Here is a 24684-nt window from a genome sequence, read left to right as displayed (position 1 = left end):
CGCCGCTGACCCCCCCCCCGACCCCCGGCCCCCGTGTGTGTTTGGAGGGACCGTAGCGCGAACAAGGGGTAGGGGTGGGGGCGGGGGGCGGTGGCCGGAGAGTGAGCGGGCCGCATCCCGGCGGGGGGTCCGGCGGGGTGGGGGGGGGGTCCGGCGGGGGCGCACCGGGGCTCCGGGAAGAGCCAGCTCCACGCCGCGCTCAGCCCGCCTTGTCCACGGATCCACGCACGGCGGGATGGGGTGGCGCTGGTGATGCCACGCGTGGCCGAGGGGACCCCTGGGCCCCCCAGTCCTCGAACAGCTCAAGCAACGGGCGTAGGAAACCACCACCAACCTCAAAATACTCTGGGCCTGGGTTGCAGGTGTGCTAGGGACAGGCCTGATGACCCGGAAGGAGGGGCGAGGTGCTCAGGGCACGTGGACTCGTGGACTCGGGTTATTTAATCGGGTTAGTTAACAAGATGCTTCCTCACAGCAGTTAGCGCCCCTGCCCCCGCCCCCCCGTTTTGGAAGATGTTTTCTGTTTTGAGTGCAGTAATTCAAAGAGCAACGTGGGGAACTGTGTGTTTATGTGCAACGACTCCTGTAAGGAGCCCTAAGCGAGACCCCGACACAATTCCTTCAAATCCAGCTTCCCCTCCGTACAGGGTGGGTGTAATTAGTGTTAATATTCACACTTATGAATCCACTTGAGGCTGAGCTGTAGTGAACGGCAATTTTTCTTGCTCACCTTCAATGGAACCTGTGCTATTTTTGAGAGTTTGATATGTAAGGCCCATCATTGTCAAAATGTATGTCATCCTGAGGTGGCTATATTTAGCATCAACAAAGGAATGCGTTATCTAGGCGTTTGAACAGTATTTTTCCCCTGAAATTACACTTGAGGTATTCAGGTTAGGGTTTCATTTATGAACAAAATGAAAACTGAGTATGTATATTTGGAAGAGATTAATTGGGGATTTAGAGTGACCTAAAATGACATACTTCATTTAGAGGGGGGGGAAAAAACCCTGTTATTTTTGAACTGCCCTAAAGGCACATAAAGGTATTGTTTAAATGAAAACACAAGCCTGCAAGAAAGAAAACAAAGTAGTAAATGTTGGAAAGTACGGAAGAGGCAGATGTCTAAAAGTTTTATGGGCGAGAGGAGTCAGTACATTTTATGATATGTAGGCCATCTACACACAAGCAACATCCTGGCAGTCAGCTTTATAATTTAGGAGAACGACCTACAACATTAACAATTTCACGTATTTCTGTTCTTATTTAATCAGCTTGTGATCTGTATCACCTGCAGAGTTCCTTTCACGTTCTCTTCTGGCTTTGTGATTGCAAAATTACGTGTTATTTACATACACTTGGAATGTTGTATTTTCCTCTTCTGTTTTAATATTCAGTGCATGGTTTGGCTGGACTTAGGGCCGTATACTTTCTACATACACTCTAGGATGAGCGCATTTTTATCCTGAAATCCAACTTATTTAGCTTCCCGTAAAATGGACGTTTTTTTGTTCTAAAGTTAACATAACCATAATAAATGTATGGTCACAAATGATCGAGAATGGAAAAGGGGGCTTCCAAAAGGTGACATGCATACTGTTAGTGTTTTGATGTAGTTCCTCTTCTTCCCTCCAGGCACAGGATCTTGTCCCTTGCATTGCCGAACCTCAGCGGAACTGCGTGGCCACAAGTCCCTGGTGCGGTGTCTGCCATCCAGTAAGTGCTCAGCACCTCCTCTTCCCCCCCACCACCCCTTTGATTTTTCCTTCTTGTTCTCTCCTTCTCCTGTCAGATTAGAAGACAGATTGCGGCTCCCTAGGCCACATTTTGAAGTTGGTGAAATTTGACTTCCATCTTCCTTTCTGTGCCTCTTTCATGTCCTTTCCTCCCCTTTGACTGTGGCCTCCTTCTTTTCAGGCCAAACTAGGCCTCTCTTTGTCTCTCCGTTTTTCTCAGCGCCGCCTGTTCCTTTTGATCAGGGGCCACAGATTGGCGGCCAGAAAGCCACCTTCAGCCACAAAGCCCCACTTTAAAAATTGGTACATTTTATGATAAAAATATGGATTTCCAGCCTCTCTTGAAGAACTAGGTCATTTCTGCACAGCAACAGTACCCTGGGACTAAGTGGTGCCTCCCCGTCAGGGTGCACACACCCCTTTGACACCGTCTCCGCTCCCCCGTTATCTTGCGACTCACTTTGTCACCTGTCACTGACACTACCTTGTGTTAACTCACCTGACCCTGGACTCTAGAGCATGCAGGCCCTTGGTGTGAGTGTGAGGCAAGTATGGCCCCGGCATTAGGAACCTGGACTTTATTTATTTATTTATTTATTTATTTATTTATTTATTTATCTATCTATCTATCTATCTATCTATCTATCTTCAAGATTTTATTTATTTGTTCATGAGAGAGACACAGAGAGGCAGGGACATAGGCAGGGGGAGGAGCAGGCTCCATGCAGGGAGCCCTATGTGGGACTCGATCCCTGGACCCCAGGATCATGTCCTGAACCAAAGGCAAAGCTCAACTGCTGAGCCCCCCAGGGATCCCCTGGAACCTGGACTTTAAGTGGTGTAGATCTATTCCAGTTAGGTCATGGAGGGCTCCTGGGGGCCTCAGTCGGTTAAGCATCTGTCTTTGGCTCAGGTATGATCCTTGAGCCCCCAGATCGAGCTCCACATCGGCCTCCCCACTCAGCAGAGAGTCTGCGTCTCCTCCTGACCCTCCCCCATCTCATGCTCTGTCTCACTGTCTCTCAAATACATAGTTTTTTTTTTTTTTTTAATATCCTGGGAATGAGAAGAAGAGGTTAACGTTCATTGACTCTAATTGCTAGTGTCAGTTGGAGCTGGAAGAGACTGCGTAGGGCTAACTAAAATATTTTGACTGCTGGGATTTTAGCATCGGGTAGGTATTTCTGGGAAAGAAATCTTTCCTAGGAACTCTTAAAATAATCCTCAACTTTCTGCATCCTAGAAGTGTTGAGGAGAGTTTTTTGACCCCTAGACATTGGCCATAAAGAGGAATAACTCCTGGTCCTTGTCTGCCTCCACAGCCTCCCTTGGTTTGGAGGCTCAGGTCTGCCCATTCCCAGCTGTGGCCTCCAGGGAAAGGCTGTGTCCACTTGCCCAGCCTCCTCCAGATGCTACCATGTCCGTGTGCTTTGAAAACCAGCTTCTGGTTTTCAGGAGACCTAGTGTAATGTAAATCCACTCCATTTTATTTTCTATTCATTCGTTTATGCATCCTCATCATCAGCCCTCTTTTTGGAGAATTTTTTTTTAAGATTTTATTTATTCATGAGAGACACACAGGGAGAGGCAGAGACACAGGCAGAGGGAGAAGCAGGCTCCCTGCAGGAACTCGATGCTAAACTCCATCCCAGGACCCCGGGATCATGACCTGAGCCAAAGGCAGATGCTCAATCGCTGAGCCACCCAGGCGTCCCTGGAAATGTTAATCATGACTTTTATTTGGACTGTCTCTGGATCAGTTTTCCCGTTAGGTTATTGTTATCCACTCACTCAAATATGAATTGAGTTTGTACTGTGTCCTTGTTGTGTGAGACACTAAGGATAAAGAACAGAGAAGAGGGATCCCTGGGTGGCGCAGCGGTTTGGCGCCTGCCTTTGGCCCAGGGCGTGATCCTGGAGACCCGGGATCGAATCCCACGTCGGGCTCCCAGTGCATGGAGCCTGCTTCTCCCTTCTGCCTGTGTCTCTGCCTCTCTCTGTCTCTCTCTCTCTCTCTCTCACTGTGTGCTTATCATAAATAAATTTAAAAAAATAAAAAAAAAAGAACAGAGAAGAGCAGCATTCTTTTAATGGGCTGATAGTGTGATGAACGTTCTTTGAAGATTGTCACATACAGTTGTACGAGTGTAAAGTGTTCTACGTTATTAATACAGGAGAATGGCAAAGCAGGTTGAAAATGAGATTCTTGGTCATCAGTGAGGAGTTGTTTATTGGTGTGAAAAAGCATCTCACTATTTCAAATAGATGAAATAGGATCTAATTTAATATTTTTGAATTGTGACAAGTTTATAACTGGTTTTATAACATTTTTGAAGTATAAGATTATAATTTTCATTAACTAAATGTAATGAACTTACTTTGTTTTTAAGGGTGTATTTCTGCTATAGTGAAAAGTGATAAAAATTTAGGCTCACATTTTATGAAGCTCAAAACAGTGTTTGTTCCAAAGACTAAAGAGATAGGGTGTATGTTTTTTAAGACTTTATTTATTTGAGAGAGAGAGAAAGAGAGCAGGCGGGAGGGTGGGAGAGAATATAAGCAGAGGGAGAGGAAGAAGGAGAAGCAGACTCCCGGCTGAGCAGGGCTTCATGTTGGGCTTGATCCCAGGACCTGGGTATCAGACCTGAGCCAAAGGCAAACACTTAACCAAGTGAGCCACCCAGGCGCCCCAGAGCCAACTAGACGCCCCAGAGATAGGTCTTAACATTTACTTGTAGCATATAGTTAACTGTTCTAAAATCTTAAAGGGGCATCTGGGTGGCTTTGAGCCTTTGGCTCAGGTGATGATTCTGGCGTCCTGGGTTGGAGCCCCACAGGAAGCCCTGCTCAGTGGGGAGTCTGCTTCCCCTCTTCCTCTGCCCCTCCCACTGTTCATGCTCTCTCATGCACCCTCTCTCTCAAATAAGTAAAACTTAAAATATAAAATCTTAAAAGTTGAGACAGGGATCCCTGGGTGGCGCAGCGGTTTGGCGCCTGCCTTTGGCCCAGGGCGCGATCCTGGAGACCCAGGATCGAATCCCACATCAGGATCCCAGTGCATGGAGCCTGCTTCTCCCTCTGCCTATGTCTCTGCGCCTCTCTCTTTCTCTCTGTGACTATCATAAATAAATAAAAATTTAAAAAAAAAAAAAAAAAAAAAAAGTTGAGACAAAGAATTTACTTGAGTTTAATGAACTGCAGATTTAAAGCTGTCAGGCTTGACAGTGCTATTCCTTGAGAAAGGAGATAACACATTAACACAATGAAACAGCTATTTTAAATGATAGCTATGATTTAAAAATTCTTTTCTTGGTGCCTGCGTTGTTATCTTGAAATATTTTAATTGCATGTCTAAAAAGTCAAGGAAAATAAATTTAGAAGATATAGAGGTCAAAATAGATCCAGTGAAATTCTAGAACAGAAATACTAGCATAGTTTTAGATCTGTCGTACTTAATGTTACCTCCTACTATGAGACTTACATATTGTCTCACAGCTTGAGCTTAATACCTTAATATTCAACCTGGAGATTATAACAGCCCCAAATTATACTCTATTCTTAAAACACATTTTATCAGGCTGTTAAGTCATTCTCAAAAGCTTCTTGAAGCTTATTTTACTATTTGCTATGCCTATGGATACCAGTATTAATATTATCATTGGGCATATTTTGTGTGTGTGTGTGTGTGTGTGTGTGTGTGTATATATATATATATATATATATATGTATGTCTTGTGTACTTAAATTAGGTAAAAATGGTGAATGATAAAGTGAAATGAGTAGTAGTAAGTCAAGAAACTTGGAGTCTAGTTCCTTGTTCTCTGAACAGCTTCCAACCTGTATAAATCACTAAACCTCTTTGTGCCTCCTGTTCATATGGTAAATGAAGGGGTTGGACTAAATGATCCTTTTTTTTTTTTTTCTTTTTTTTAAAGATTTATTTGAGAGAGAGAGTGTGTGTGCACACGCGCGCGCGCGCGCCTGTGGGAGGAGGGGCAGAGGGAGAGAATCTTCAGGCTGACTCCCTGCTGAGCTCAGAGCTCAACACCGGGACTCAGTCCCGAGACCTATGAGATCATGGGTCTGAGCTGAAACCAAGACTCCAACACTTAAGTATCTCTACCACCCAGGCGCCCCAGACTGAGTGATCTTTAAGGTCCTGAGATAATGAGCTCCCAAAATCCTATTCTTACCCACATCTGAACAGACCCCAGATGTAATTCTGACAGGTAGTAAAACCTGTTCAAAACTAAACTCCTTTTCTGACCCTTCAAACACATTGTCAAGCCTAATGACAATCAATGGTAACTGCCAACTTATTCGCTGAAATGAGAACCGTCGAGTTAATTAATTCTTCACGGTATTCCTCTTCTCTCCTCTCCCTGTCCAAATCTAATTGGCCGGAGCTCTTGCGGTAGTAACCCCCCTACCAGGTAGGTTCCCTGGAAGCAGGGCCTTTGCCTTTTGGTTCACTTCCATCCCTGCACAGCCCAGGATAGCGTCTGGCTTATTGATAGACACTTGTTAAATCAGGGGGTGAATGGGTTGCCATGTCCTGTCAATTCCACTTCGAAAACGTCTCTTCCAACTTTTCATTCGTGATGCACTCTGCTTGTCCTCTTGCCTGTAATCTTCCCCTGTTTACTTCAGTTTTCTGTACGCCTGTCAGAGTGCTTTTTCTTTCTAAGAATACATCTCTGATTCACATTCTTATTTTTAAAAAATCCTTCTCTGCATCCTCATTGCCTGTAAGATCAAGTCTAAACTTTCTTAATAGAACATTTAGGAATCTTCCCAGTCTGCGTGCCCAGCCTGTCTTTCTGGTTTCACCCCGGGGTTTGCTGGCCAGCTTACAGCTCTCTAAACTGGCAGTGGGTCATCAGGCACTGGTGTTTTTGTTCATGTTACTGCTTTTGTCTCCATGGGTGAAATCCTATTTTTCTTAAATCCTATTTATCTTTCAAGGTCTAAATCAAATGTCACCATCTCTGGGTAACTTTTCCTAGCTCCAACCCTCTCCTTCATCCCACCATTGTCTTTTTTTTTTTAATTTTTATTTATTAATGGTAGTCAGAGAGAGAGAGAGAGAGAGAGAGAGAGAGGCAGAGACACAGGCAGAGGGAGAAGCAGGCTCCATGCAACAAGAGCCCGATGTGGGATTCGATCCCGGGTCTCCAGGATCGCACCCTGGGCCAAAGGCAGGCGCTACCCTGCTGCGCCACCCAGGGATCCCCCCACCATTGTCTTTTCCACAACTTTTCCATGTTTCTATAGCCCTGTATATATGCTATTATAGCGCCTCATACTTTGTGTTATAATTATGTGTGGTTCCATCTCTTTCTCCCAACAAATCTACTTGATTTCAAAGGCTATTTCATACATTTTGTATTCCGTGGACATGCATGATGTCTGTACAAACTACGTTCTCCTCACAAAAATGCTGTATTGTAATACAGACCCAATGTGTCAAATTTGAAAAAACATACAACCTTTAATAAATCCTACGGTAATATGCTATAGGCTATAGTAATATTGCAGTATAGTTTCTGGAACCTATGATGGGTACTCTGTTGTCTTCATTTGACATGAATGATTGCTGTGTTAGAATGGAACCGTTAAAGCCCTTCATCATCCCAGCCTTCTTTATTATGACCAAGCTCTTGTTGATGAGCTACGTGTTTAGCCTTATCCTTTGGTATTTTTTTCTCTACTCATTCATTCTTTCTTTTTTCTTTTTTTTTTTTCCTTTTTTTTTTTTTTTTTTCTCATTCTTGATAACAATTCATCTGGCTCTCCTGTGGTCTTAAACCCTTGGAACTGTGCGAAGGGGCTCAATTGTTGTGTTGCTGCTGCCCCCTGAAGGTGGCCAAGGACATCACACCCGCCTGTGCAGCGGATGGGAAATCCACTTAATACTAGATTTAGGCAAAGACTGTGAGATTCCCTCCCCATATAAAATCCTTTGGCGTTCAGGTTACCGACTATAGGAATTAAGTCATTCAAATACTTCATTTAGCATTCTAAAACAGTGAGGCAGTGCTCAGTCCAATGACTCCCTTTGTTGAATGAGAACTGACATTTGATACAATCTTCTTTCCTATAATTCAGCCAATCTCAGAATATGGTTTTAGAATCCCTGGGAGTTGGGATGCCTGGGTGGCTCAGGGGTTGAGCCTCTGCCTTCTGCTCAGGTCGTGATCCTGGGGTCCCAGGATCAAGTCCGCATCGGGCTCCTGCAGGGAGCCTGCTTCTCCCTCTGCCTGTGTCTCTGCCTCTCTCTTTGTGTCTCTCATGAATAAAAAAAAAAAAACAAACCCTGGGAGTCTCCAAGACCCTCCAGGGGCCCATGAAGTCCTTCCTTTCCTAATTACGTATCTTTATGAGGCCATATCTTTGAATACTTCAGTCAAAACAACATATCACAATAGTTTGAAGCAGAAGCAGGTGTGAGAATGTGCCTTTTATTGAGCCAGAATTAGAGAGATGTGCAAAAAAAAAAATAAAACAATGCCACTCTTATTCTTTTTAATTTTGAAAATTATTTTTCATAAAATATTTTTGTTAGTATACAATGGGTTTGTTACTATCTTCTTCGGAAGACTTTAAAAGTAACTACTCAAAAAATAGTAAGTTCTTATTTGATGAGGTCATTAATAAGATTAAATTACATATAAATGTACGGTTTTTTTTTTTAATGTAAGAGTTGTTTTTTTTTTTTTTTTTAAAGCTGCAGTGCTTTGCAGGAAAGACCTGGAGTCTCTATACTAAGTAAAGATGAAGAGTGGAAAGAGTGTTTTAATTTACAATATATCAAATAGCTGTAGATATAATCTATTAAAAAGTTCTCAAAGGCTTCTCAGTATGGTCCAGACATTAAGCCCTGAGCTCATAAAGTTTGATAACCATTCCTCTAATTCATAGCCTTTCTTCTACTAGAGGCATTTTTAACAGAGAACTTATTTTTATATGTGTTCACATTTTCAGATGTTATTTAAATGAATCACTTTCTAACTAAAAATGTTAGCCTCATTATATTGGTAATTATCTTTTATCCCATCTAGACTGAGCTCCATAAAAAGAGATATTTTAGCGGCACCTGGGTGGCTCAGCTGGTTTAGCATCCAACTCTTGATTTCAGCTCAGGTCATGATCTCAGGGTTGTGAGATTGAGCCCTGTGCTGGCCTCTGTGCTGGGCGTGAAGCCTGCTTAAGATTTTCTCCCTCCCTTCCCCCTCCCACATACTCCCTTAAAAAAAAACAAACAAACAAGATTTTATTCATCTTGTCATCTTGCTAGTGCCTTACACTGTACTGTGTCTAGCACATTGTAGAAAGATGTTCAGTGAGTTTCTTAAATGAATAAATATTCATTTTAGCTAATTTCATCTCTTCCCATTTATTTTTACTTCTTTCATACTCCTAACCTCTAAATGTGTGGACTAACATGCAAACCACCTACTGTGTGGCCCATTTTAGGGACTCAGTTGTTAGTTTCCACTCTTCTCCTTTATTCAGTATAGAGATTCCAGGTTGTCCTGTGATGTACTGTAGCTTTATTTATTTTTATTTTTTATTTTTTAAATTTTTAAAAAGATTTTATTTATTCATGAGAGACACGCACAGAGAGAGAGAGAGAGACAGGCAGAGGGAGAAGCAGGCTCCATGCAGGGAGCCCAATGTGGGACTCAATCCCGGGACTCCAGGATCACGCCCCGGGCGGAAGGCCAGCGCCAAACCACCGAGCCACCCAGGGGTCCTCCTGTACTGTAGCTTTTAAAAAAAAAAAATCCCTACATTTTATTTACATATGTAACTTAATTTTATTAATGATTTCATCAAGTGAGAACTCAGCAATTTTCTTTGAGTATTACTTTAAATTCTTTCCAAGAGAGAATAAAAGGCAAGAATTTCGGAGTTTGATTCTGCACATATTTCCGAGGGAATAGGAGGATGTACTGCATGGTACTTAGGCTGTGTAGGACTTAAGGCATCCGTGGAGTACTGGGGCCTTATGCTGAAATAGATGTACAAAATAAGTGAAACGGCCTGTAATGTTGAAGGTGATGGAAAAAGCAAGTAATTGTTGAAGCTTCTTGATTGGTATATGAGGGTATGTTGTATTAGTCTCTCTAATATTGTATATGTCTGAAATTTCCATAATAAAAAGCTAAAGAAGATAGACTAGACTGATATGTCTGGGATGTTCAACCATATAAAAAATTTAAAAGTTTATGCCAGGTATACCTAGAGGCCTAAGCACATTTAGAGATGTCAGAGACTGAAGGAGAGAGAACATTCATGCTCAGGGTTTAGTGGAGAAAATCACCACTTCTATTAACTTAGTTTGGGAAAATACTTCATTGATAAGAAAGTGGCTTAAGAAATGTCTTGGAAGGGGGTGCCACCTGGCTCAGATGGAGAAGCTTGTGACTCTTGATCTCAAAGTCTGGAGCTTGAGCCCTATGATGAGTATAGAGATTGCTCAAATAAATAGAAATAAAAAAAGAAACAATCCTCTTGGAGGTAGAAATGAGCTACTGAATGTGTATGCTAGGTGAGAGGTTGAAGGAGTGGGAAGAGGTAAAGGAAACCAGATCTGAGGGAGCCTGCAGAAGGCCTAACAAGCCCAGATGAAAATTTTAATTGTGATGCGTGATGCACCATGCAGTTAATATCCTCAGAGCTGGAGTGAGAGACCAGAGTTGGGGAGCATGGAGGGGTAGGGGATGCAGTAGTTGAGTAAGGGCACCTGATGAAGACAGAAAAAGTGAATTGTTACCCTATTAGAAATCAAAGGGATTGTGGCTAGAAGCTACTAGGGAACTTTTAAAAACCTTATTTTACTAATAATGCATATTTAAAATCATTATTCTGACAATATGTGTGAGTTAAGAACTTTGAAGAAACTGCATTAGCAGCTTCTGGGCACCAGGGTGGCTCAGTCAGTTAAGCGTCTGCCTACAGCTCAGGTCGTGGTCCCAGGGTCCTAGGATTGAGCCCTGTACCCGGCTCCCTGCTCAACGGGGAGCCTGCTTCTCCCTCTCCCTCTGCTTCTCCTTCTCCCTTTGCTGCTCCTCCTGCTGGTTTTATCTTGCTGTCAAATAAATAAATAAAATCTTAAAAAAAGAAAAGCTTCTGTATAGAAACTGAGGCAGCTTTATGTACTTACCACACTTGGATGCTGAAACCTATTGCAAAGACTTTTTATCAGGATTCTGAAGAAGAGAAAACTGTTAAAGTGAATATTTTGAATTTTATATATAGCTTCTCATCTTGTAGGTTTATTAATCAAAATGACAGTAATACATGTGAATACTAAATGCATGAGTATTTCTGGTAACTAATTATATGAAATTGAAGGAAGGCCTGGGGTCTCTGCTCCAAATAAACCAGCAAATTCCACAGGAGTTTATAGACTAGCAGGTGAAATGTTGACTAATAACATGGAAAAGCATGAAGGTGGGAGGCAATGATAAAATTAGCCTAAGATTGAATGCATTTTTGGATTTCGAGAATATATTCCTAAAAGATTAATTTGAAAATCTATAAATGTCCAATAGCAGATTTTAAAATAAGTACAGGCAATTCATTAAGGAAATAAAAGCTGGGCCAGAGGAATCAGATTTTTTAGACATCTCAGTTTTGATGATTACTACATGGATATTAAAAATCTTTCCATGATGGCTTTTGGGGTTTATTTTAAATTATCATTTATTATTTAATAGGCATTGAGGTAGGCACTAGAAAGGAACCAGTTTTCTATAATCTGGGAGACGAGGGATGGCTAGAGGGCTCAGTGGTTGAGCATCTGCCTTTGGCTCAGGTCGTGATCCCAGGGTCCTGGGATCAAGTTCTACATCAGGCTCCCCACAGGGAGCCTGCTTCTCCTTCTACTGTCTCTTTCCTTCTCTCTGTGTGTCTGTCATGAATAGATAAAATCTTTAAAAAAAAAAAAAAGAAGACGCCTGGGTGGCTCAGTGGTTAAGCATCTGCCTTCAGCCCAGGGCGTGATCCTGGAGTCCCAGGATCGAGTCCCATGTTGGACTCCTTGCACGGAGCCTGCTTCTCCCTCTGCCTGTGTCTCCTCTCTCTCTCTCTCTGTGACTCTCATGAATAAATAAGTAAATCTTAATTTAAAAAAAAAAAAGAAAGTTGAATCTTAGAGGGCAGCCTGGGTGGCTCAGCGGTTTAGTACCGCCTTCGGCCCAGGGCATGATCCTGGAGACTCAGTGTTGGGCTCCCTGCATGGAGCCTGCTTCTCCCTCTGCGTCTCTGTTCCTCATGAATAAATAAATTAAAATCTTAAATAAAAGAAAAAAAAAAGAACCTTACCTGTGTCTGCAGATAGTAAAACTGACTGAACCATTAAAAATCCTGTTCTGAGGCTTTTGTTGAGAGTTTTGGCCAAGAGACTGCTAACAGCATGAGGCTAGGGAGTCTATTTAATGCTGTATTTCTCAATGCTTAGCAGAATGCCTGGCACACAGCAGATGCTTAATAAATATTTGTGTAATAAATGGTATATTCTGTTTATATCATATTGCTGCATAATGAAGATCATAATGATAGTAATACATTATATTCAGACAGTCCTTAACTGTTTATAAAGTGCTTCACCTTGAAGTTGGTAGGATTGACTTATGCAGCAAACAATTATTCTGTGTGTCTTCTGTATGCCAGGCATGTGCCACAGGCTGTATAGATACAGTAGTGCAAAAGCTACAGTCTCTGCTCTCAAAGAGCTCACATTCTGATAGAGGAGGTCATCAAGAAAGTGGTTCGTTACCACACATTGGGGTGAACGCCAGAGTCGGGGTAAGCATGGCAATGCTACGGAGACACACAGGAGAAGCACATAGTCCAGTCTTGCGGAGTCCAGGAAGACTTCCTGGAGAAAAATGACTAAGACCTAAAGGACGAGTAGGAGTCGGTGAAGAGATAAGGGAATGAGCAGAACTTCAAGCCGAGGGAGCTAGCTGTGCAAAGTCCTTGAGGTGTGCCAGTGTTTCCCTGTGGGTAATCGAGGGGGAGGAAGGTGTGGGGCTAAAGAGGCAGTTTAAACTACAGCATGTATCACATCACTCAGTGAAAAGTGTGGAGTGAGAAGAAACGGGCAGAGACTGAAACGTGGGCATGCAACATCCAAGAAGTGAGAAAGCCAGAGGGGCCCTCGGGGAGAATGGAAGGAATGGTCAGAGGTGGGGGAAGAACAAGGAGGGAGCAGTCAAGGAGTGAGATTTCAGAGGAAGGGAGTGGTTGAGAATGTCAGATGCAGTATTGACGTTCTGAAGGAGGGAACTGTGCGTTTTTTGGGCAATGTAATGAGAAAAGCATTATTGTTCCTAATTTTATATATAGAACTGAAGTTCACAGAAGTAAACTGGCTTGTCTAAAACCATGCATCTAATAACCCAAACAGAAACCCTAATACAAGTTTTCTGGCTCTAACTACAGTGCTTCCTCCACCATCACAGTTGTCTTCACATGTTTAGAAAGTCAACAGGTGGCACCTGGGTGGCTCAGTCAGTTAAGTGTCTGTCTTGAGCTCAGGTCATGATCCCAGGGTCCTGGATTCAAGTTCTGCATTGGGCTCCCTGCTTCTCCCTCTCATTTTGCCTGCCACTCCTCCTGCTTGTGCTCTCTGTCAAATAAAATCTTTATTAAAAAAAAAAAACCATCAGTTTACTGAGAAAGTGTCATCAGGATATAATTCTGAACATTTGCAACAAAGGTCCTTAAGCAACAAAAGCTCTAGTGGAATATTTTGGAAGACTTCAAAATATATTTTTATTGACCTTTTGCCAAATTTAAAAATATGTAAGTTTGGAAATTTTTGTGTAAGAGGGGGTTTTATGAAAAATTATGACAGAATTGAACCTGTATATGCAATTTTAAAAATTGAAGTGTAATTACCAGTGTTCTATTAGGTTCAGGTGAACAACATGTTGATTCAGCAATTCTGTTCATTACTCGATGCTCACCAGGAGGAGTGTAGTTGCCATTTGTCACCATACAATGTTACACAGTATTATTTACTGTGTTCCCTATACAGTGTTTTTCATTCCTGTGACTTATTTATTTTATAACTGGAGTTTGTACTTTCTGATTCCTTTTATATATTTGGCCCATCCCTCTACCTGTCTCCCCTCTGGCAACTATTCTTGGTTTTTAAGAGTTTATGGGGTTGGTTTATTCATTTGTTTTTTAGATTCCACGTGTAGGTGAAATCATATGGTATTTGTCTTTCTCTTATCTATTTCACTTAGCATAATGCTCTGTAAACCCATCTATGTTGTCCCAAATGGCAAGATCTCATTCTTTTTTTTAATGTCTGAGTAATATTCCAGTGTGTGTGTGTGTGTGTGTGTATCTTCACATTTTCTTTATCCATCCACCCATTGAGGGACACTATTGTAAATAATGCTACAGTAACCAAAGGGGTACACATATCTTTTTGAATTGCATATGACAATTAGAATGACAAGCACTGGACTCTCCATATCATTTTTCACAGTGGCATTCCCACCACTGAATTCCCACCAGTGAATTAGGGTTGTTTTCTCTACATCACCAATACTTGTTATTTCTTATCTTTCTGATACTTAGTCATTTTGATGGGTGAGATCATATCTCACTGTGGTTTTGATTTGCATTTCCCTGATGATTAGTGATGTTGAGCATCTTTTCCTATCTGTTGAATTTCTGTACGTCTTTGAAAAAAATGTCTATTTGGGTCTTCTGTGTATCTTTCAATCAGATTGTGTTTTGTTTTGGGTTTTTTTGGTGTTGAGTTGTAGAAACTATATATTTTGCGTATTAACCCCTTATTGCATATATCATTTGCATATATCTTCTCCCATTCAGCAGTTTGCCTTTTTGTCTTGTTGATGGTTTCCTTTGCTGGAGGTGTAGTCCCAATCGTTTGTTTTTGTTTTGGTTTCCCTTGCCTCAGAAGACATATCCATAAATGTGTTGCTAAGGACCATTTCCAACAGATTTCTGCTTGTGTTTTCTTCCCAGAATTTTATAGTTTCAGGTCTCACATTTCAGTCTTTCATCCATTTCAAGTATACTTTTGTGTATGGTATAAGAAAGACAAGTTTCATTCTTATGCATGTAGCTGTCCAGTTTTCCCAACACCATTTATTAAAAAGACTGTATTTTCCCCCTTGTATAATCTTGCCTTCTTTGTTGTAAATTAATGGGCCATATAGGTGTGGATTTATTCCTGGGCTCTCTATCCTGTTCTATCGTTATATGTTTTTCTTTTTGTGTCAGTACCATACTGTTTTGATTTCTAAGCTTTGTGATATGTTTTGAAATCTGGGATTGTGATTCCTCCAACTCTGTTCTTCTTTCTCAAGAAATAGAACAAATAGCTTTGGCTATTTGAGGTCTTCTGTGGCTCCATACACATTTTAGAATTATTTGTTCTAGTTCTATTAAAAATGCTATTGCTATCTTGATACAGATTACATTGAATCTATAGATTGCTTTGAGTATGTATTGGATGTTTTAATGACATTCATTCTTCCAATCCATGAACGTTATCTACCTTTCCATTTGTTTGTGTTATCCTCAATTTCTTTTATCAGTGTCCTACAGTTTTCAGCATACACAAAAATTAACTTCCTGCGTTAAATTTATTCCTAGGTATTTATTCTTTTTGGTGCAGTTGAAAATGGGGTTGTTTTCTTTTTTTGGGGGGGGGGGTTAATTTCTCTTTCTGCTACTTTGTTATTAGTGAATAGAAATGCAACAAATTTCTGTATATTAATGGTCTAGAATTTTTAAATCAAAATACACATTGCACCACAAAAAATATGATCATTTACATATTAAGCAGCTATTATTTAGTCCAAAAATGGTCCCAAGTTGGTTGATATATGAGAGTGAGGCAGTTTGGGCTGAGTTGCATGTCATTGTGCCTTTCTGGGAGGAAGGGCCTGAGTAGTCAGGGCATTGTGGAGTGAAGATGGAGATGTAAAGGAGAGGATTTAAAGAAACTGAAAACTTTTCTGCTGCAGTTTAGAAAGCATAATGAGCCATTCCTTGACTAAATGTCAATACTGTTGGATTCCCTCCCACAGGAACTTCTTTGATGAATTTATGGTTCAGTGTTCAGCTTCACTAACATGTATGACACTCAAATGAGTTTTGAACATTTCTGAATCCATGTCATGACTTTGTTGGAATCCTATATACTTTAAAAATCCCTCATAAAACCAAAATTCTGTCATTATACAATTAAAAGTGAATTTGGCTACAATAGGAGTACACTGTTAAATAATGTTCTGTTAGATAATCCTGAAGCCTTCTATACTCTTGGCAATTTAGCAGAATGATGGTAGGTCATTCCTTAAGAGAATGACATACATGTGAATACTGTTACTTGATTCTTCACTATCATTAATTACAACAGTAGGAATGCTACATTGCATGTTGCTGACTTGGACACTTTTAAAATCAGAGAAAACAGTACCTGACTTAATCACATGTGAATGAATTCACTAAATGAATTCTAAACCACAACCAGCAGAGTTCTCTTCTTTTCATTCACTCCTTGAGAATCATTTAATAATCTAACTTGGTGATTTCCTTAACTCCAAGTAATTTTTTTTTTTTGAGAGAGAGAGACAGAACCACACATGTGCACAAGAGCAGGGGGAGGGGAGGGAGAAGGAAGAGGGTGAAGCAGACTCCCTTCTAAGCAGGAAGCTCAACATGGAGCTTGATCCCAGGGCTGTGAGATCATGACCTGAGCCAAAGGCAGACACTCAACTGCTCCATTCAAGCAAGCACCCCAAGTCCAAATAATTCTAAGAGAGTAACTGCTAGTGCAAATCAATTTAAAAGGAAATAAACTTGCTTAAATAAAAAGTGTGCTCACATGGGGCAAAATACCAGCACCATGTTGTACTGCCAGTTGCCAGTTAAAGACTACAGGTTCATTAAATGTAGAGAATACATGTCTTTTAAGCTTCCACTATATTTCTACTGCTCAGAATTATGGTTCTCAAATGATTTGATTAAAGGTTCTGTTGATTACACTGGTAGGTTAAGCCTTATAAGCTAATTGGTGTTCCCCTCCCTCTGACACACCAGTTGTATTGCTTTTTTTGGCATTAGCATAACACAGTAAGAATGCAGACTCTATAGTCAAACTGCCTGTTTTTATCCCGTGTCCACCAGTCATTATTTGTGTCCTCTTGGGCAAGCTCCTTAACTTTCTAAGTCTCAGTTTTCCCATCTTTAACAATTTACAGACTTAAAACCTATTAGATAAACTCAAAGACGTTCTTCTTGCCTTAATACTTTAAGAATTTTTTTAAAAAAGATTTTATTTATTTATTCATGAGAGACACACAGAGAGAGAGGCAGAGGGAGAAGCAGGCTCCATGCAGGGAGCCCAACATGGGACTCTATCCCGGGTCCTCAGGATCACGCCCTAGGCTGAAGGCAACACTAAACCACTGAGCCACCCAGGTTGCCCATATTTTAAGAATTTTAACAATTATGGGGCTTGGAAATTTTGAGAGAGGGTTTGATAATAGTTACCTTAAAGGATTGTTGAGGGGAATGGATGAAATAATCCTTGTTAACTACTTGGCAGATTACCTGCACAGTAAAGGCTCCATAAATGTTAGCTTGGATTATTATCATCATCATTTTATTCATATGTGATCAAAGGATATATGAGTGATTTTGATAAGACAATACAACCAAGGACTGTGGAATAGAATTATTTCATGTGAAGTTAATGAACCAAATGTTGTCAAATTCATACCTTTAACTTTAGCACAGAAAGACACTGGTGTTAGCAATTGGAATATGTTGTTTCTACCAGGCAGAGTCACACCTTTTAAAAATTATAAAGGAGTCCTGGAGCGCCTGGTGGCTCAGTCGGTTGAGCATCTGACCGTTGATTTCAGCTCAGGTGGTGATCTCAGGGTTGTGAGGTCAAGCCCTGCATCGGGCTCTGTGCTAAGTGCGAATTCTACTTTTCCCTCTCTACCCCTGCTTGTGCTTCCTCTCTCCCTCTCTTATCTCTAAAAAATAAAATCCTTAAAAAGAATTTTTTAAAAAAGGAATCTTGTAGATATTTGCCGGCTTGATTTTGAAATTTTTTTCTCTAACGTAAAACTATTTAAGAGGAGTCCTGTTTGGTGTGTAACCTACACCTTAATTAAGACAGTTCTGTAAGACAAAAAAACCAATAAACTTATTTTGCTACAACTTTTTTATCCTCAAAATGAAGAGCAGAGCAAACTCAGAATTCCTTGCTTATATTTTATTCAAAAAAGTTAAAGTTAGTACTTATTCAAATTTTCAGAATTTCAAAATGAGAGCTCAGAATACTGAAATGACATTTAAAAAACCATTTTAACTGGTTTTACTCTTACTAAATTTAAAAATTAAACTTATTCTGAATCTATAAATAAGTCAAGATATAATTTGAAGATTTTTTAAAAATTAAATGAAGGTAGCTGATTCATTTATTCTCCAGGACTACTCTTGACAGGCTAATTTTTCACCATCACCAAACCACACAATTTTCTTTCATTTCATCACCAAAAAAAAAAAAAAAAAAAAAAAAAAAGGTGGGGGGGGGGCACTTGAATTTCCCTCTGGCCAATTCAGCTAAGTTTATCAATCCCTATAATCCTATGTAAGATTGCTTAAAGTTTCCTCATACCCTTTGGTATTACTATTTTAGATTACACAAATATATTAATATGTGCTCACTGGCCAGGAAATGTAGGTTTTGTTTTTGTTTTAGATTTTATTTTTTTGAGAAAGAGAATGAGCAGTGGGGAGGGGCAGAGGGAGAGAGAGAGGGAGAAGTAGACTCCCCGCTGAGCAGGAAGCCTGATTGGATGTGGGGCTGCATCCCAGGACTTGTTTGAGGACCTGAGCAGAAGGCAGCCACTTAACCAACTGAGCCACCCTGGTGCCCCAGGAAATATAAGTTTTTACTGAAGAGGATAAAAATGGTAGTGAGAGAGACTACTTGAATAATGAAATTATCAAAATTATAGGTGGCTACTAATGTTAGGTATTATTCTAGAATTTTTCACATATGTTATCTAATCCTAACTAGGAAGCACAAAATTTAAATTTGGATGTAGGTCTGATTATCAAATTGTTATAATCAAAGTGTGAGGTGATAAAGGCTCATCTGTATTATTATGGAGGCATTGGAAATAGTGAAGTAATATATGTGAACAAATTTGAAAGAAACATTCACAAATCTTGACAATCTATCATAATGTAAGAGATCTAAAAGAAGAATGAACCAGAAATAGCTCTGAGGTTTGAGAAGCTATGAGAATGAAGGGTAAGTTTTTGTTGGTTACATAATAAATACTTAATAGGAAATTCTAGATATGATGGAATGACTCAGGTAAGAGCTCAGGACTCGAGCTGTTTATTTATTTCAGGCACACAGAATTAGATTACTCACAAACCTTGGTAATGACACACAGTCACGCATGGCCTGCTTTTATTAGGAAAGTATTGCTAATAATGTAATAAGCAACCACAAGCCCACTGAACAGCAGAAGTTAGGACCTTATTAATAATTACATGGAATAATCCCCCATCTACCTCCATCATACTGTCTTCTCCCAGAGAGAAAACTTTAACCCAAAATGGCTTCACTGGAAATATTTAAGGAAAAAGTTGATATCAATTCTACATGAGGTCTTACAGAAAATTAAAGAAGAAATACTTCCCAACTCATTCTATATGACCAGTATTACTCTGTTAACAAAAACAGATGTTCCAAAAAAAGAAAACTACAGACCAGTATCTCCCATAAACATGGATGCAAAACCTAAAATTTTATCAAATTGAATTTATTGGTATGTTAAAAGGATAATGCATCATGACCAAATGAAGTTTATCCTAGGAATGTAAAGTCAATTTAACATTTGAAAATAAAATAATATGCTATAATAAAAATAAATAAAAATTATCTCAATAGATAGAGAAAAAGCATTAAATTCTGCATTCCTGAGATTACTATTGCACAACAGGAATAAAAAGAAACTTCATCTCAAATAGGACATCTAAGAAAAATCTGTAACTAAAATCATATTTAATAGTAAAAGACTAAACATGTTCATCCTAGGATCAGGAACAAGGCAGATGTTTACTCCCCCTACTTGTATTTGACTTTGTATCGAAGGTTCTATAGCCAGTACAGGCATCTGTACATAGATATAATCATATATGTAGAAAACCTAATGGAAGGTACAAAAAAACCAATGGAACTTTAGCCAGGCAGGATGATGTAAGATCAGAATACAAAAATAAATTATATTTCTGTCTACTAGCAACACATGATCAACAAGTTAAATATAAAAAATAACATCATAAAAATAACATCAACAAATATGGAATGATTTACAGATAAATCTCACAGAAAATGTGGAAGACCTGCATATTGGAAACTGCAGAACATTTCTGAGAAAAAATTATAGAATATGTAAGTAAGTGGGGATTTATATAGATAAGAGTAAAAATATGGAGAATTCATGCATCAGAAGACTCAAGATGTCACAACAGATTCAGTGCAATCCCAATCAAAACCTCAGGCATTTTTACAGAAATTGACAACTTGATTCTAAAACTTGTGAGGTTCAAAGGACTTAGGATAGTCAAAACAAGCTTAAAAAAGAACAAAGAGTTACACTAACTTTTTCAAGGCTCATTATAAAGTATACTAATTGGTTATTTGGGTGGCTCAGATGGTTAAGCATCTCACTCTTGATTTCGGCTCAGGTCATGATCTCAGGGTCCTGGGATTGAGCCCCACATCAGGTTCCACTCAGCTTGGCATCTGCTTGGGATTTTCTCCCTCTCCTCCTGCCCCTCCCTCCCACTCAAGGTCTCTCCCCATCTAATAAAATCTTAAAAAAAAAAAAACTAGTACTCTAATCAAGATACCAAGATGTGGCATAGCGACTGTAGTTTAAAAAAAGAATGAAAGAAAAATACTGTTTCTTGACATCAAGAAAGACAGGCTGATGGAACAGAGTCCAGGAATAGACCCACTCATGTATGGTCAATGGATTTTTGACGAAAGTGCAAGAAGGATTTCAGTGGAGAGAGGATACATTTTTTTAAATAACTGGTCCTGGGAAAATTGTTATCCATATGCAAAAAAGTGAATTCTTGCCATATGCAAAAATGAACCCCAAATGGATCAAAAACCGAAATGCAAAACCTAAAACTATAAAACTCTTAGAAGTAAATGTAGAATAAGTTCTTTGTGATTGTGGGTTAGGCCAGTACAACAAGAAAAACACAAATTATTTTTTAAAAATTGATAAAATAGAGTTTATCAAAATGCACAACTTCTCCTCTTCCAAAGATATTGTTAAGAAAATTAAAAGAAACTAAAGACTGGGAGAATATCTTTGCAAATTATACATCTGATCTGGGTTTTTGTATCCAGAATGTATACTTTCAAAACTTAATGGGAAATAGGGGCACCTGGGTAGCTCAATTGGTGAAGCATCTGACTCGATTTCAGCTCAGATCATAATCTCAGGGTTGTAAGATTGAGCCCCGTATTCAGCAGGGAGTCTGCTTGGGATTCTCTCAGTCTCTCTCCCTCTACCCTTCCCTCCTCCTCACCCCTGGGCTTCCTCACTCTCTCTAAAATAAAAAATAAGTAGATCTCTAAAAAAAAAAAAGAAAACTTAATGGAAAATAATTCAGTAACAAAATGGGCAAAAGATTTGAACAGATACTTCCACCAAAGAATATTTAGCAGTAGAAAAGAAATGTATGAAAAGATGTCCAATAGCACTAGTTATTAGGGAAATGTAAACTGAAACCATAATGTGATATCATTACACACTTTTAGAATGTCTAAAATTAATACCAAGTGGAAAGTATCTTGGTGGGAAGATAAAATGGTACAACCATTTAGAAAACAGTTTGGCAATTTCTAAAAATGTTAAACATCTATAAGGCCTAGCCATTATTCTTTATTGAGAAATTAAAAAAGCATATGTTCATACAAAGACTTGTACATGAATATTCACAGCAGCATTATGTAATAGTAGCTGTAAACAACCCAAATGTCCATCAGCAGATGAATGGGTAACAAATTGTGGTATATTCATACAATGGAATAATAGTACTAAAAAGGAATGAACTGTTGACATATGTAACAACATGGATGAATCTCAAAATAATTGTGCTGGGTAAAGAAGCCTGACAAAAGAGTACATACTATTTGATTCCATTTATAGAAAATTTAATCTACAGTGATCAAAAGAGTACCTGCCTGAGGATGGGGGTAGGAAAAGCAAGAAAAGAAAGGAGTTCAGGGGTCTGAGAAAACTTTTGGGGGTAATGTATATATTGATTGTGGTGATAGTGACACAGGTACATACATATGTCAACTTATCAAATTGAGCACTTTTTAAAAAGTGTAGTTTATCGTATGTTAATTATACCTTAGTAAAGCTGTTGATTTTTTTTAAACCAATGGATAAAATTCTAAAAATTACTCAATTCAGATGTAGGCAGGGAAAGGATAATAGAGGAAGAAAAAAAGAGGCAAACAAATGGTGAAATGGTAGACTTAAGTCCGTTCATATATATAATTACATTAAATGCTGATGGATTAAATGCTGTAATTAAAAGATATTATTAGAACTGATTTTTCAAACAGGCAAGTCCAATTTTATGCTATGTCCAAGAGATGTACTCAACATATAAAAATGTAGGCTGAAAGTAAATGGCTGGGCACCTGGGTGGCTCAGTCGGTTAAGCATCTACCCTCAGCTCAGGTTATGATCCTAGGGCCCTGGGATTGAGCCCTGTGTCAGGTTCTCAGCTCAGCAGGGAGCCTGCTTCTCTCTTTCTCTCTCTCTAATAAGGAAATAAAATCTTTAAAAAAAATTTTTTTAAAAAAGAATGTAAATGGCTAGAAAATTATATATCATGCAGACTAAAGAAAATTGGTGCAGCTATTTTAATATCAGAGAAGTTCAAGACAATGAGATAAAATGAGACTCATACTGATGAGTCAATTAAAAAAGAAGATATCATGATTATAATGCATATGCACTTAAAAGAGCTAGAAATTACATGAAAAAGATGACAGAATTAAAGGAAGAAATAGACAATTCTACATAGTTGAAAACTTAGAAGAGCTAGGCCATAAAAAAAAATTAGTAAAGACACAGAATATCTAAATAACCAACTACCTTGATCTAGTTGATATTTATAGAATATTACAACCAATAACTGCAGAATACAAATCCTTTGCAAGTGCACTTGATACATTCACCAAACTATTCTGAACCATAAATTTACAAGGATTTTTTAAAAAGATTTATTTATTTGAGAGAGAGAGAGAGAGAGAGAGAGAGCGCGAACATGGCAGGGGGAGGGGTAGAGGGAGGGAAACTCAAGCAGACTCCGTGCTGAATGTGTAGCCTGTCACAGGGCTTGATCTCAAAGATCCTGAGATCACGACCTGAGCTGAAATCAAGAGTCAGACACTCAACTAACTGAACCATCCAGATGCCCCTACAAGGATCTTTTAATACCATGTGCCTTATACCTTCTATACCCTGAATCTTGGGAAGAGGAGCTGAAAGTTATTACAGTTTATTACTTCCCCGGATTATGCCAATATTTTTTGAGAAGCAATTAACATGCTGTTCATGTTTACAAAAATACATAGCTTATTAAAAATTAAGTCATTAAAAATTCTTACTCAATACTAATATATTTTTTTCAGGTGCAAAAATTTACAAAGCTCCAAAATCACCCTGAGACCACATATAGCAAACATGAATGATATTTCCCAAAAAGCAGAGGTAAGTCTCAAATGTTTAATAAAAAAAAAATGGAGGAAACGTAGGATTGACTATAGAGCTGCTGAATGGGCATCTGTTAGGTGGAAAGGTCATAGCTAGAAGTTCATAATGACATGGTGTCAGGATAGAAAACGTAAGAGCTAAAATTCACAGGCTGTTTTTGGGCCCAGTATTTTCACATGGATTCTAATCTTGGAAACATAATTATTAAATTTGTAAATGATTGTGAAGTGGATGTGATGGCTAGCATCTTAAGTAGAATTTTAATACCTTGATAAGTCGTAGAAGTTATTTTTTTAGTATTAAAAAAGCAGATTTGAAAAAAAAAGATTTGATATATATCCTTAGGGGAAAGCAGTAATTCACTCTCGGGTGAGGCTCCTTCTTAGCTACTTCTTACAGCAGCTGCAGTAAAACTTCTCTTGGCTTTTTTCTGGTTCTTGGCTGTAGTTTCTGAGAGTTGTGTGTAGTAGGAAGAGCTCATCATGCTGACAACCCCAGCATACTGAAGTTTAAAAAAAAAAAAACCTTAAATGGCCAGTGACCCCATAAGATGATAATAAAATAGAGGTTGGGTATGCCACAGATTAATAAGTAATTTGCCATTATCACTAGGAAAAAAGGGTTTGGTGTTTTGAAGGCACTGACATTTTATTTACTGGAACATTTTAGGGATCAGCCTTATTTTCAAAATGATGAAAATAATTGGCTTTCCTGGTTTTAGAGTGGAGGGAATCTTTTCTCCGTCTTTACTAGATTCCTCCTTTCCTGGGAAGCTCTTTTGCCATCTTAGAGTTCAGCCTACTTGTGATGATACAGCCTTTTTACCCATTTTTAACGTTGGTTGACAGAAGTTCTAGATGGGCAGTACAGCAGTAGTAACGACGTATAAATCACTGCTTGTATGCAAAGACCCTGGCCACCTCAGCCACACATGGAAATAAAGGACTGCCCTTCAGTTTTACTCATATTTGATATGGAAATAAGCAAGAGCATTGGTATATAAATTAGGCTTTAAGGTTTAAGGCCTACATTTTTGCTTTTTTTTCACCTTCACCTAACTTATTGAAATTAGTCCTGGTATCTTTTAAGTCTAGAGA

General features: G+C 39.2%; 1 protein-coding gene across 8 annotated transcripts in view; it reads left to right on the top strand.

Moving 5' to 3' along the window:
• NEXN (nexilin F-actin binding protein) overlaps positions 1–24684 on the top strand; it is a 50986-nt gene that overhangs the window by 673 nt on the left and 25629 nt on the right. For 4 of the 8 annotated variants that reach the window (XM_038541605.1, XM_038541602.1, XM_038541609.1 and 1 more), the window contains exons 2-3: positions 1636–1716; positions 23506–23584. In XM_038541605.1, coding sequence (XP_038397533.1) covers positions 23558–23584 — 27 coding nt within the window. In that variant the 5' untranslated portion in view covers positions 1636–1716; positions 23506–23557. Of the gene's footprint in view, positions 1–1635; positions 1717–23505; positions 23585–24684 lie in introns of those variants that run through there. The other 4 variants (XM_038541603.1, XM_038541607.1, XM_038541604.1 and 1 more) reach the window with 2 other exon arrangements.

The sequence above is a fragment of the Canis lupus genome, chromosome 6, assembly GCF_011100685.1.
Source record: "Canis lupus familiaris isolate Mischka breed German Shepherd chromosome 6, alternate assembly UU_Cfam_GSD_1.0, whole genome shotgun sequence".
Taxonomy (NCBI): Eukaryota; Metazoa; Chordata; class Mammalia; order Carnivora; family Canidae; genus Canis; species Canis lupus.
This window is presented reverse-complemented; position numbering and strand designations above follow the sequence as displayed.